General features: G+C 45.2%; 1 protein-coding gene across 1 annotated transcript in view; it reads right to left on the reverse strand.

Annotated features, from left to right (window-relative positions):
* The window catches only part of LOC122940167 (ephrin type-B receptor 5-like), an 89,472-nt gene extending 75,082 nt beyond the window's left edge, over nucleotides 1-14,390 (reverse strand). The window contains exons 1-2 of the mRNA XM_044296587.1: nucleotides 14,328-14,390; nucleotides 13,526-14,234 (exon numbers count right to left, since the gene is read on the reverse strand). Coding sequence (XP_044152522.1) covers nucleotides 13,526-14,234; nucleotides 14,328-14,390 — 772 coding nt within the window. The remainder of the gene's footprint in view (nucleotides 1-13,525; nucleotides 14,235-14,327) is intronic.
* Nucleotides 14,391-14,723: the final 333 nt, after the last annotated feature.

Genomic DNA, 14,723 nt, shown 5'->3' on the forward strand with positions numbered 1-14,723 from the left:
CCGGCCTGCTCTTTCCCGGTCCGAAAAGATCAGGGCCTTGAGGACTGCCTCATAGAACTGGAGGAATGTCCCTGTGCTGCCAGCGCTTCGGGATAGTACAAAAGAGTTGTACATGGCAACCTGCACCAAGTAGACCGCAACTTTTTTGTACCATGCCCGGGTTTTGCGCATGGCGTTATATGGCTTGAGGACTTGATCAGAGAGATCAACTCCTCCCATATACCGATTGTAAGCGACGATACAATCGGGCTTGAGGACCGTTGCCGCGGTACCTCGCACAGGGACAGGGGTGATGCCGTTACCATGAATTGTGGACAGCATAAGGACATCCCTCTTGTCCTTATACCTGACCAGCAACAGGTTTCCAGTGGTAAGGGCACGGGTCTCACCCCTGGGGATAGGTACCTGGAGGGGGTGGGCAGGGAGGCCGCGTTGATTTTTCCGCACGGTCCCACAAGCGGACGTGGATCTGGCGGCAAGGGACTGGAACAAGGGGATACTGGTATAAAAGTTATCCACGTAAAGGTGGTAACCCTTATCCAGCAGTGGGTACATAAGGTCCCACACAAGTTTCCCGGTAACACCCAGAGTGGGGGGACATTCTGGGGGTTGAATCCGGGAATCTCGCCCCTCGTATACACGAAATTTGTAAGTGTACCCTGAGGTACTCTCACAAATTTTGTATAGCTTCACGCCATACCTCGCCCGCTTGGAGGGCACATACTGGCGGAAAATGAGTCTCCCCTTGAACGCAATGAGAGACTCATCAACCGCGACCTCTCTTCCAGGTACATAGGCCTCCATGAATTTGGCCCCAAAGTGATCGATGACCGGCCGTATCTTGTACAGACGGTCATGGGCAGGATCACCTCGGGGGGGACATGCTGCATTATCGGAATAATGCAGACATTTCCGGATGGCCTCAAACCGGGAGCGTGTCATGGCTGTACTGTAAAGTGGGGCCTGGTATAGGACGTCCCCACTCCAGTACAGCCTGACACTGGGTTTTTTGACCAGGCCCATATGCAGCACGAGGCCCCAAAATGTCCTCATTTCGGCTGCACTGACCGGCGTCCAGCCACCGGGCCTGGCCAAAAAGGAGCCCGGGTGTTGAGCGACGAACTGTTGGGCGTACAGATTCGTCTGCTCCACCATCAGATTTACCAGTGGGTCACTGAAAAAATGACAAAAAAAGTCATATTCAGTGTAGCCCACTGTGGAAATCTGGATTCCTGATTGGCCTACAAAATCAGGAATCACAGGCTCGTATCGCTCTGGGCTACACCAGACAAGTTCACCGGCAGGGGGCTCCGGTGGATTTAACTGGTGGGCCGGGAAACCAGTACGAGCCCCAGAGCTGCTCGTACTAGTGTGGGCCACAGGGTCCCTAACATGGCGGTCCCCTTGCTCCGCCTGGCGGCGTCTCCGCCGCCTTGGGGGCTCATCATCATCGCTAGATGATGAGGAGGATGCGGATGACAACAGGAATGTGGGGTCATCCTCATCCTCACTGGGACTCTCGGAGTCAGAGGCAATCTGGGCGTATGCCTCCTCGGCCGAGAACGTCCGGCGGGCCATAGGGGAGTGTGTGTCTGCGTGTATATGTGCGTGTGTGTAACTCTTTATTTTGTGTGCGTGTGTGTGGGGGCACGGGTGTTCACGAACTCACCCTAAAACTAACAGAAAAAAAATAAAATAAACTAACTAAAAAAAGGGCAAAAAATGTGGGGAAAAAAATTCAAAACCGCTGATCAACCGTCCGAAGTTGATCAGCGGTGGGGTGTGCGATGCGCTAACAGTGGCCGGACACTAAGTGCCGGCCACAGTCAGCGTACACGAAAAAAAAAAAAATGCACCCCAAAAAAGGTGGGGGGGGGGGCAGGGGGTGGGGGGGCAAGTGGCAGCACCCCTGGGGGGTCTATGGTCACACAGCTGTGCTGTGGACCCCAGACACCCTAACTAGGGTGATGCAATCAAAGTTCAAAAACTAACTTTCCCTTTTTTTTTCCCTGCCTAAACCAAACTTTCCCTAGCTGTCCCTATGTACCTGATGGGGTCCTGGGGGGCACAGATCGGGTCCTGGGGGGCACAGATCGGGTCCTGGGGGGCGCAGATCGGGTGCAGCAGACACGTGCAGGCAGCTCCTCTCTCCTCCGGCTCCGGAACACAAAAGGAGGAGGAGAGGAGCGCCTGCCTCTTTTGAATCTGCCGCCGGACCGCCCACAGACCAATCAGAAAGCGATCCTGAGTGGTGATGTCACCATCACCACTCAGGATCGCTGGATGGTGATTGGTGGAGTGAAATCACACCACCATCACCATCCTGTTCCGGGTTATCGGGACTTCAGAGACCCAAATAACCCGGAAACGCAGAAAACAGCAGGTCTGAATTGACCTGCGGTTTTCTGCGATCGCATACATGGGGGGGTCACCGGACCCCCCGGCGCATTTGCTCCAAGTGCCTGCTCAATGATTTGAGCAGGCACGGGGTTCCGATCACCGCCCGCCGTGCGGCGGTGATCGAAAATGCACAGGGCGTACATGTACGCCCTGTGTCCTTAAGTACCAGGGCACAAGGGCGTACCTGTACGCCCTATGTCCTTAAGAGGTTAAAAGTTAATCGGGGACAGATCCGTTTGCAATTGCACCATATTGTGTCAACGTCAAACGGATCCGTCCCCATTGACTTGCATTGTAAGTCTGAACGGATCCGTTTTGCTCCGCACGGCCAGGCTGCAAGCTGCGTTCGTGTGTCCTCCTGCTGAGCGGAACGGAGGCCAAACTGAGCCATACCGATGCATTCTGAGCGGATCCGCATCCACTCAGAATGCATTAGGGCTGGACGGATCCGTTCGGGGCCGCTTGTGAGAGCCTATAAACGGAACCCCGAACGCAAGTGTGAAAGTAGCCTAAAACCTTCACTGAAATGTGGATTCAAAACGTAGGCATCACAGCTTTACCGTGGCAATGGGATGCAGAACAAAAAATGAAGTATATTGTGGCAAAACACAAGAGAGGTGAACAATATGAAGAATTGTATTCCTTCATCTACCTAATGTTGCTCATGGATTGGGCAGAATCAAGACTGAGCCAGGATCAGCTGGAAAGAATGGATTTTGAAGAGGATTCTCGTACACTAGTATAGAGGTCAGACAGCTGCTACAAAAGTCAACAATTTTTTTATACCAACCCTGACTATCAGTAGAGTATATCCATTGAACTGTCAGAAACAACAGGCTGAAGATTGGCAGACGACCAAAGACATTCATGTTAAGTCTTAATGGTGTCATAGTAAGGGTAGAACTGAAGCGGCAATTTGAGATGGCAGAGGAGTTGCATGACAAAGAAGAGGTACCATCAATTTGCCATGGCAATGGGGTTCTACTTAACAAGTGAAGAACACTGTGCATAAACATAGTTCTAGATGCTTCTTGGGGCTGTTACAAGTTATCCCCCCATGAAGATCACAAGAATGGGGAACCAGAATGAGAAACCCATACCCCTCAGAGCTCTTAAATGAACAGACCAGCAGGTTGGGCATGCTACTGCTGCTCCATTCATCTCTACAGTAGTTATAGAGACAGCTGAGTACAATGCTCAGCTATTTCCAGAAGCCCCATAGAGATGAAAGAAGCATCAGTGTGCATGCCGATCCATTCATTTTCAAAAACTCTGAGGGGTATGGGTTCCCTATTCTTGTGATCAGTGGTGCTGAGACCCCCTCCGATCTAATAGTTCCTATACTGTGGTCAAGTAGCTGCCACAAAAGCCAACAATTTAGTAAACCTAGATTGATCCCCAATGCAGTAATGAAACCATCAGGTGTGCCTTACTACATATTTTATTTTATCGTTCCATCTTATCGTTCCATCCAAAAACACATCATATATCAGCCCCCCACCCTCCATGCTGTAACCAATATTTAGCCTGAACTGCTCAGTATAATATTACTGTTTTATTTCCAATCTATAATAATGAATGTTTAATGGAAGGTTGTGGGGCACCCAATTTTTGTATGAGTAATAAGCCAATTTTTTTTTGTATGAAACTAAACAACAACTACGAGTCACAAAAACTGTGTAAAGTGTCTGATTTTGTGCTCAAACATTACAAAATAAAAATTTAAGGAAGGACATTTTCTCCAAAGTTGAACTCGACCTCACATGAGCCTTCAAGACTTTTGACAAATTAAAGATGCAGAGAATTAAATAAAAGTATTTGTCTCCTTACCCGCCGGCCTCCTCAGACCCCCTCCTCTGATTTCCTTTAGTGGGTGCATTTGTCATTTAAAATCAATTCTAGGTCACATGGAAAATTCAAAGTAGAAATTGTTGTAAATTTAAGAGATGATGTGTGTATTGAGGAGAATGGATTACACGCACAAGACGTGGGGAGGGGGATATGATGTCCAGAGGCTGAAGCACGAAACGGGAGGGAATAATTTGGAGATGTTAGGAATACATCGCCAGCGGCAGAGTAAACTGCTATCTTTTCATTCCGCCAGTGAATGTGTAAATATGTGTTTTACTGCACCCCCAGATTCACCAGAGACAGACGATCATCAGATAATTGAGAGCAAAATACTAAAAAAGAAATAACGAGGGCGAAAAGGGATGGAGAAACAGAAAAAAAAGACTATACTGTATCATAAAAAATGTAAATAACAATGTATAAAGTAATTACAATAAAAGTCATATGTACGATCTCTATTTACAAACCTGACACTATCTCTCCGCCAGCACCTGTTTGTCCTGTCCAGGCGGTTTGAGACTTTTTTGATGGTAATCACCCTGGGCAAAACAACAATTCAGTGATAATATGGGGCTGCTGGCTCTGATGAGCCCTGATAGGTAGAGGCAGAGATTTTGCTCCGAAAAAGGTGGCCCCACACGGTAACCTGTCCCTATAACACTGTACCATGTAATTCTAAGCCTATTGATCTCACAAATATTTAAAAATCTACATAGAAAGCCCTGCCTCAAAGCATTTCACCCAAAGAGTTCATCAGGGGACTATTGGAGGAGTGTAGACAGAACATGTCTTACAGTCGTCCTCTAGCATATCGGGTACATACACAGGGTTTCATGCAGAACATGTGCAAAGCAGAAAATAAAGGAGGGTGGAGTGTTATCAAATTATGAGCACTCCTCCCAGCATCCGGTGACTTATGACCTGCAGCGATCAGAATGGTGTCTCTATGACCACCCCTAAAAGATACAGCGGAAAGATGAGCGAACCAGTTCGTAATGAGCCAGGTTCGTTCTGAAGTTTTCATTTTTTTGGGATGAAGAACGAACCTGAACCTTTTCAGTTTCGTTTCGAACATATCCATTAAAATGGTGCGTAGCTCCATTTAAGTGCACATGCCGGTGGGAAAAAGCACTAGGGAGCAAGAAGAAGGGGTCTTACATGACCCTGAGAGGAAGTGAGGGGAGGGCTTGCCCTGATTGGCTCACAGGCCGACAGACAGCCTGGATGAGCCAATCAGTGATGCAGCAGGCAAGGAGGTGCCCAAGCAGAATGCCATTCTGGGCTGTAAATGAGGGTGGTAGAGAGAGGGAGAGTCAGAAATCGATTAAGCTTGTATTCTACTGCCAGGGACAGAATTGTGTGTGTAGAATAGGGACAGGCAGGGAAAGCTGTCAGCCAGGGAGTGAGAAGAAGGGAGCAGAGGCTGCCTGTGCCTCCTAGCACAACTGTAGCTGCTGCAAACCTCAAAACCAGCTACCTGCAATGACATTACTTTCATATTTTTTTTATTTTAACAGAAATCCTTTTTTTTTTTTAGGGAGGTCGGGGTGGGGTGAAATAATGCAAAACTGTACAATGTGTGTTCTACCATCGATCTAGCCTTTTAAACCTTAGTGAAACACTTGAAATACTCGTGCAAACTCTATGTCAGGTCATCTCACATAGATTGTTCAATTTAATTGAACCAGAATAGGTGATCACTACATCAAAACACATGGTAGTGCACCAAATTATCTGTGAGTAACAATGTGAAATTAAGCGTCAGGTCTCAATGATCCATTTCTGTTTATTTCTTTCTCCATGTTTGGAATTACATTTTTTTTTGAAGGGTTGCTAAATTTAAGTAAACCAGCATATATGTGATCAGAATACCAATACAAGGGGTAGTGCACACAATTATCTGTGAGTGATAATAAATTTAGGCCTAAATCTTTTTTACTTTACTTCTGTTTCCACATGGTTCTAATTTATTTTTTGGGTGTTGTTGAATTTATTCAAATAAGCATATATATCTGATGTCACGAGGGTGTCACGACCTATCGCGGACTCTGTGGTGCCTGGGGTCAGAAGGTCGCATCGGGTGGCTACTCGCCCGATTTCAGGGGATCGCTCCATGACCTAGTTGTGGGAATGGATTCCGGTCCAGGTTTTCCTGTTTTGGCTTACTATCCTTTTTGACCTATCTAGGTATCTGTAGTTTTTCTTTCAGCTGTTCTTGGTCTGCCACTCACAGCCACTATTTAGTCTCTCTTCCTACTTCCCTTGTTGCCAGATATAGAACTTCCTTTCAGGTTCTCTAGTCTGACCTTAGGTGGCATTGCTGTGGAGCTGCTGGAGCAGTTGGAACCAGTTCGGTTGGATCTCCGGTTCTCTCCAGTTTGTTTCCTATGTTTGTCGTCTCCCTTCGGGGATTATAATTAGTGTTTGTATTGTTTGTCCACTCCCTGTTGTTACCCTAGGTGTCAGTGATGAGGTCTAGTGTTCCCACCGTCTTACTCACTACCTAGGGCTTATTTCAGGGTAAGCCAGGGACGGGGCACGAGATCGGCATACAGGTGAGCAACCCATCTAGGGACGTCAGGGCAGCCAGGTGCCAGTGCTAGGTAAGTTAGGGGTCACCACTGTAACCTCTCCCTTGTGTTAGGGCAACTGGTCTCCCTTCCCTCTGCAACGCATGTCTGGTACCTGCCTTACCAGACATGATATGTGATTACTACAAAACTACACAGGGTAGAGCAAAAAACGATCTGTTAGTGATTGATTTAGTTCTAAATCCGTTTCCGTTTCTTTCTGTCTCCATATGTTTTCATTCAAATTTTTTTGGGGTTGCTGAAATAATTAAAACCAGCATATACAACATTACTACACCAATACACAGGGTAGCGCCAAAAAGTATCTGTGAGTGATATTTAATTTAGGCCTCTTATTTCTGTCTCCATACACTTCCAATTACAATTTTTTAGGGTTGTTGAAATTATTAAAGCCAGCATATAAGTGATTACCACACTAATACACAGGGTAGCGCACAACATTATCTGTGAGGCCCAAAAATGTCACGGCCACGGAAGGGTTCCCAATGAATGACTCAGAGGCAGAAATTGGGTAGTAACAGCACCAGCTATCCGGCTAGAAGAAGTAGTAGTAGTAGTAGAAGTAGGCCGCAGTTGTCCCTGCTGGCTTCGTAAAAGGCGCAACATTATCATTGAAAAGAAAAAGAATGAGATTTGGGATTGGATGGCTCAGTCCTTCTCTCAGTCGAAAGATGCCATGGAGCCAGTGGTCACACCGTTCCTTTTGCTCCTCCTACTTGCAACCCCAGAGAAGGCTTTCAGTGGAGTCCTCTCTGTCTTCATGCCCCTTTCTAGCGGGGCCTCTTCTTTTTTTCCTAAGAAGTGGCACAAAAAAAAACACCACGTCATATCACAGAGAGAGTCTCCCTGATAATGACTTGTGTGAGAGCCATCACTGTTTGGGTTGCCCTGTGAAGAATGTTCGGGAGGAGTTTGGGGACCCCATACATAGCTGTGTTGATGGAGGTGATAATAGTGGCACCTGTAGCCAGGGCATTGGCAGTGGGGGCAGCGATAGTGGCAGTCTTGGAAAAGGCAGAGCAGAGGAGGTGGACCTAGAAGCACACCATGATATCTCACAGTCTGATAAATTCGGCAGGGAGGGTGCTGGACAGGACCTGGGAGCCAGATCAGGGTGCTGAGGAGGAGGCATCACCAGTGGAGAAGGGTGGTGGCGACAGTGGCAACAATAAATAGTAGAGGCAAGGTACCTGCCAAGGAACAGCCAGGGCCATGTCTGCTTTGGTGGCTAGGCCCCTGTGTTCGTGACACCAGCACCTTAAGGTGCAAATGTTGAAGGTAGCAGAAAGGATGAGGAGTCAGTTGTAGTAGAAACAGTTGTACATTTACTTAAATCAAATGTTTCAGGACTGTTGGAAGATGGAAGTTGAGGGCACCTCAACTTCCATCTGGCTGGTGTTCCCTGCAATAAAGGGTGCCTCAGAGGATCTAGTGCTGTCCTTCCCTCCACTGTACTGCGTGAGTAAATGAATTACTATCCCCATTGGCCCACCGTAACTCATGTATTGCCCCTGCAGTCCGGCTTTATGCACACCCACCTCCACAAGCAGCAGAAGCCACAGCAGCAGCAGCAGCAGCCATTTCAGTCTCCTGAACACGATGGAACAGTTTTTCCATGTGTCGCGCCAGGCTGAGGCCAGTCAGCAAGCTGACAGTTCTCGCCAATGCCCAAGTTCAAGCCTACTTACACTGTGGCCAATCTCTGGTGCATACCCTGTTCCTTGACCCCTTGGATTCCTGGGCAGGCAGACTGGGACAATGCCCCAAACTGGCACAGCACACTCTTTCTTGTCAGATCTGACAAGATCTCGTCTGATCTCAGAGAGGGTTTATAGTGCTGCAGGGGGCATGGTGAGAACTCAAACAGACCAAGTTGTCCTCCAGCAGTGCAAAACATCATTTTTGTCAAAATGAACCAAGGCTTGTTTTAGGAGGATTTTCACCGGCTGGCCTTGCAGACGGTGTCAAATATTGACATACTGTAGTTGCTGTCTGCCTGCCTGACTCCATCATGCCACTGCTGTTGCCTGCCAACCATCATTTTCTGTATGGCTGCTGCTGCCTTCATCATGTCGCTGCCTGACAACATGTACCATATGACTGCTGCTGCTTCCGCCACTGCCTCAGCTGCTGCTGCTCCTTGCTGCTAATTCACTTACTGTTACTTTAGTGCCCTGGAGCAGGGGCACTTTAAAGTCTGACATTTGTGGACATTTGCCTATTTCCCCTTGATGAGGCCTTACTTTAACTCACTTTAAAGGGTTAACTTGCAATGAGGCATACTGTTTAATACTGTGTAACTGCATTTCATATGTTTGGTGTGATATACAGACGTGGACAAAATTGTTGGTACCCTTTGGTCAATGAAAGAAAAAGTCACAATGGTCACAGAAATAACTTTAATCTGACAAAAGTAATAATAAATTAAAATTCTATAAATGTTAACCAATGAAAGTCAGACATTGTTTTTCAACCATGCTTCAACAGAATTATGTAAAAAAATAAACTCATGAAACAGGCATGGACAAAAATGATGGTACCCCTAACTTAATATTTTGTTGCGCAACCTTTTGAGGCAATCACTGCAATCAAACGCTTCCTGTAACTGTCAATGAGACATCTGCACCTCTCAGCAGGTATTTTGGCCCACTCCTCATGAGCAAACTGCTCCAGTTGTGTCCGGTTTGAAGGGTGCCTTTTCCAGACTGCATGTTTCAGCTCCTTCCAAAGATGCTCAATAGGATTGAGGTCAGGGCTCATAGAAGGCCACTTTAGAATAGTCCAATTTTTTCCTCTTAGCCATTCTTGGGTGTTTTTAGCGGTGTGTTTTGGGTCATTGTCCTGTTGCAAGACCCATGACCTGCGACTGAGACCAAGCTTTCTGACACTGGCTAGTACATTTCTCTCTAGAATTCCTTGATAGTCTTGAGATTTCATTGTACCCTGCACAGATTCAAGACACCCTGTGCCAGACGCAGCAAAGCAGCCCCAGAACATAACAGAGCCTCCTCCATGTTTCACAGTAGGGACAGTGTTCTTTTCTTGATATGCTTCATTTTTTCGTCTGTGAACATACAGCTGATGTGCCTTGGCAAAAACTTCGATTTTTGTCTCATCTGTCCACAGGACATTCTCCCAGAAGCTTTGTGGCTTGTCAACATGTAGTTTGGCATATTCCAGTCTTGCTTTTTTATGATTCGTTTTCAACAATGGTGTCCTCCTTGGTCGTCTCCCATGTAGTCCACTTTGGCTCAAACAACGACGGATGGTGCGATCTGACACTGATGTTCCTTGAGCATGAAGTTCACCTTGAATCTCTTTAGAAGTCTTTCTAGGCTCTTTTGTTACCATTCGGATTATCCGTCTCTTAGATTTGTCATCAATTTTCCTCCTGCGGCCACGTCCAGGGAGGTTGGCTACAGTCCCATGGATCTTAAACTTATGAATAATATGTGCAACTGTACTCACAGGAACATCTAGTTGCTTGGAGATGGTCTTATAGCCTTTACCTTTAACATGCTTGTCTATAATTTTCTTTCTGATCTCTTGAGACAGCTCTTTCCTTTGCTTCCTCTGGTCCATGTCGAGTGTGGTACACACCATATCACCAAACAACACAGTGATTACCTGGAGCCATATATATAGGCCCAATGGCTGATTACAAGGTTGTAGACACCTGTGATGCTAATTAGTGGACACACCTTGAATTAACATGTCCCTTTGGTCACATTATGTTCTGTGTTTTCTAGGGGTACCATCATTTTTGTCCATGCCTGTTTCATGAGTTTATTTTTTTACATAATTCTGTTGAAGCATGGTTGAAAAACAATGTCTGACTTTCATTGGTTAACATTTATAGAATTTTAATTTATTATTACTTTTGTCAGATTAAAGTTATTTCTGTGACCATTGTGACTTTTTCTTTCATTGACCAAAGGGTACCAACAATTTTGTCCACGTCTGTATACCCTGTTCATTTGTAAAGCACAGTGGAAAGGGTTAATGGACAATGAGAGTTAATGGACAGAGGTTAATGGACAGAGTTGGAACACTGTATTTGTTTGGGCTGAGCTTCTCCACTCCACCCCTCCCACTAGAAGGTTCTAGTTCAGCTAGAAACTGTATATAAGGAGGACAGTCAGAGCCCTTAGTGTTTTGCAGTTAGGGACCAGTGCTTAGAAGAGGAGACTCCTCCAGACTATTGAGTGACCAGAAGAAGACGCTGAGATGCTTTGACCAGGGTACCAGCCTTCTGAAGAGAGAGAGGGACAGCAAGTTCAGGCCGTTCCTGAACATCAATCCCTGCCAGGATTGCCTGTGTTGTTTTACAACCCTAACTCTCTGGTTTTAAATACGCTGTATGTTAGAGCCATCAAACATACATTTACCCATAGCTATGTTTGTCAGTGTCACTCGGATATCATTTAAGGCGGGTTCGCATTTGGTTATGGAATTCCGTTATAGGGTTCCGTTATAACAGAGTTAAAACGGAATAGAACTGAATTTTTTGGACAGAATGCAAAATGGAAGCCTTTGAGAGGGATTTGGTTTTGATCCGTCCTAATACATGTCCGTGGGGACAATTAACACTTCCGTTATACATGAATAGTCCTGAGACTGAACTTAGTTATGTTTCCCCTAAATATTACAAAGAAAACTCTCATTATATTTCGATTTGCATTGACTACTTTGTCTAACAGTAATGATCAGGCACATGGTCTTCTGTTGTTAAGAAAATATAGGCTCCCTCATAATTTCACTTTAATCAGAATTTTCCAGGCAGTTCTCAATCTTCAATTGAAGTGAAACTGATTATATTAGTAGGGATTTAAGGGATTACATCGGTATAATCTGAGCTGCAACTTTCTAATGCAGACAATGGAGGAAAGAGCAGAACGTATGTATACTGTATACTGAACGTACAATGAATCTGAAGCCTCCTTGATGACTAGATTTATGGTACAGAAGATCTCCAGGCTTCTCTTTCTTTTTATGACTTATTTCTCAAGTCGATGATCGTCTGTTTCCTGATAATCTTCTTTCTCTCACTCTTGGTTTAGCCGCCTGATCTTCATAATTATTCTATTCAGGCTGTGAAGGAAATCAGTTTTCCATATACTGACCTCCTGGTGAGCATGTGGTGTGCTTGTGCTGTTCAAAATGTTCATTGAATTTATCTCATCAACTACAGTTCTTCACCTGCGAGGGGCCATTGCTGCTGCTGAAGAAGCTCCCTCCTGCTACCTGATTCACAGAGCCAGATACCTTGCCCAGCCCTGAATATTTTTGTGGTAGCCCAAGTGCAGAGGATCTGCTTCCACCTTTGGACCTAGTGCTACTTGGAGCAGCAGAGCAGACGTAAAATTGTCAGGGCCGGGCAAATCCGTTTGCTCATCTTATTTCAGACCCAGCACCAACAGATAATGCAGATGAAATGATGTCCCTTATTAGACCATCAGTGATGAGCGGCATGGGCAATATTCGAATTCGAAATATTTCGCAATTTTTTGGGTGAATATTCATCATATATTCGCGAATTCGAGAATTTGTGATCTCCAGTCATTATTTTCTTGATTGCAAAAATCAGCAATAGGAAAATTTGCGATAAAATTCGCGATTTGAATATTCGTGAATACAAATATTTAGCACTATATTCTAAATATTCGCAAATTCTCGAAGTGGCTATATTCACGATTAAAATTTGTGATTCAAAAATTTGCGCTTAACACTATAGACCATATTACAGTCCTGTACCAATTTAGAGCAATAATATGACATACAAAGAAAGCTACGGGCCCACATAGTACTTTCAGATCAAGCCGTACAGAGTGTTTTTTGTATTAAGGTTCATCAGATGATGTACTGCATTGCTTTGGGGGGAGGATACCACAGTAACGTGGTGTCACCTTGTGCAGTGGTAGCACATTTTATGGAATTGTAGGAATTCCCTTGTGCTGCCATAAGGCTTTGTGTATGCTCAACAATAGTGGTATTTAGTATAATCCTTGATGTGCCCTATGGTGGTTTTCAGCTTGTAATTTCTAAACACCAGCCCAGGTCTATATCAATAATGGCAAGCCGTAAACTGATAACTATCAGAGAAACAATTATGTGGTGCCTATAGAGTGGTCACTGCCTTTCTTCCATAAACCTCTTAAGGATGTAGGTACTGTATCTCTTCTAGCAGTAGTTAAAAATAGTTTTACTATGATAAGTCATGGACCTGATTTGGGACCCATTTGAAGATCCTGCAAAGTGCATTTAAGTTGAGTACATACAGATGGGTTTGATAAATATTAAACCGGAATGGCAAACAATTCACCCAAAAATATGTCATCATTTCCTGAAGTACCAACTGGAGTCCGTAACTTAAAAATCCACATAATCAGGGATGTACATTGGGATCTATGATAAAATGTACTACGGCGCTGTCTCCTTATGCCTTTACATGCCTCCCAAGTGCCCAATCCGTGTTCAAACACCCAAATATGCATCCTTTTAGGTGAGAGGGTTCAGAAAAGGCATCCTTGGACTAGTTTCCTACTCTCGTATTTGCTAATGAAGGACAGTTTCACTCTTTAGGCACTTTTACCATTACAACCTCTAACAGAAGCATGTTATGGACACGCATAGTGGAGTGTGGTGGGTCTGTTTAGCCACATGGTATGGTGCATGTATCTTACCCCAACATTCAGTTCCTTTTTCATTTTCTTCTCTTCCTGGGTTACAGGCACAGCTTCCACTTGACACCATCCACTCGCCCTCTCCCCCGCAATGTAGACTGAGCCTTGTGGTACCCAGAAGATGAGCACCAATTACACAGTTACCTATGGCTTCTGCTAGCGATGCCCCTCCTTCTCCACTTGATGGGGTCTCAGGGAAGGATGCCAGGCTCCTGACAGTAGCGGGGCACTTATTAAAATAAACTTTTACTCCAGCCAAAGATAGACAAGCCCCTGAATCCACAAAAGCCAAGTGAAATCCATTTTTATTTATTGGTCCAAAGTCTATAGTTCTCTCATCCATCCGAGGACCCTGCCCTCCTTTTCCAGGTTCTCGTGTGAAGCTTTTACCAGCTCCAATGGTATCAACTTTTATCCAAGACTCTTCTGACCATTCCCATTCCTCGGCTTCCATAGCACTATCCACTTGGCGATAAAACAGGGTAAATGTTTCTCTGCAAGCCAGGTGACGGCGAGATGGTGGTGGCCGCAGGCTGGCACAGTCTCGTACTGAAAAACGTAATTTGACATATACACGTCGAGCACCACGGCTTGGAATGCATCCTGTGCGCAGCCAGTTACTCTGGTTGGAGCGCTGAGCATACGAGTTGCAGACTTCATAGGTACGCAGTAGGCGTCGCTGGCCATCTAAAACACTGACTTCATCCCACTAGGGAAATAAAAAAAAGGGGATAAAAATAAAAATAGGAAAGCTGGGTGACAACAAATATATTCTCCAGTGAAACTCACTCGGGATACTCACCCCTCCGTCTGGGTGGGTTGACCAGCCAATCTCTGAGGTTTCTTGTGTTGTATCAAGTAGCATCTCTGTAATACAAGAAAATACAATAAAGCCTATAGGATTAAGCCATGGAAAACAGAAGCTCAACATACAACTGAATATGGGCCCTTACATTCTGATGTTGTACCTCTAAAGTCTTGCACTACACCTTGAACATCTGTGGCTGCTGCTCTACCATATGAGTTTCCTCCTCTACCTTTGTTGACTGATCCTTTACCATTTATGATTGAATCTCAACATCCTGTGGTTGCTCCTCTACCATATTCAGTATGAATGCATTTTTACCATTGGAGGTTGAACCTTTACATAAATTACTATTCCTCTGCCATTTGAGGTTTTACCTCCTTTATCTGAGTT

This window comes from Bufo gargarizans, chromosome 6 (genome assembly GCF_014858855.1).
Source record: "Bufo gargarizans isolate SCDJY-AF-19 chromosome 6, ASM1485885v1, whole genome shotgun sequence".
Lineage (NCBI taxonomy): Eukaryota > Metazoa > Chordata > Amphibia > Anura > Bufonidae > Bufo > Bufo gargarizans.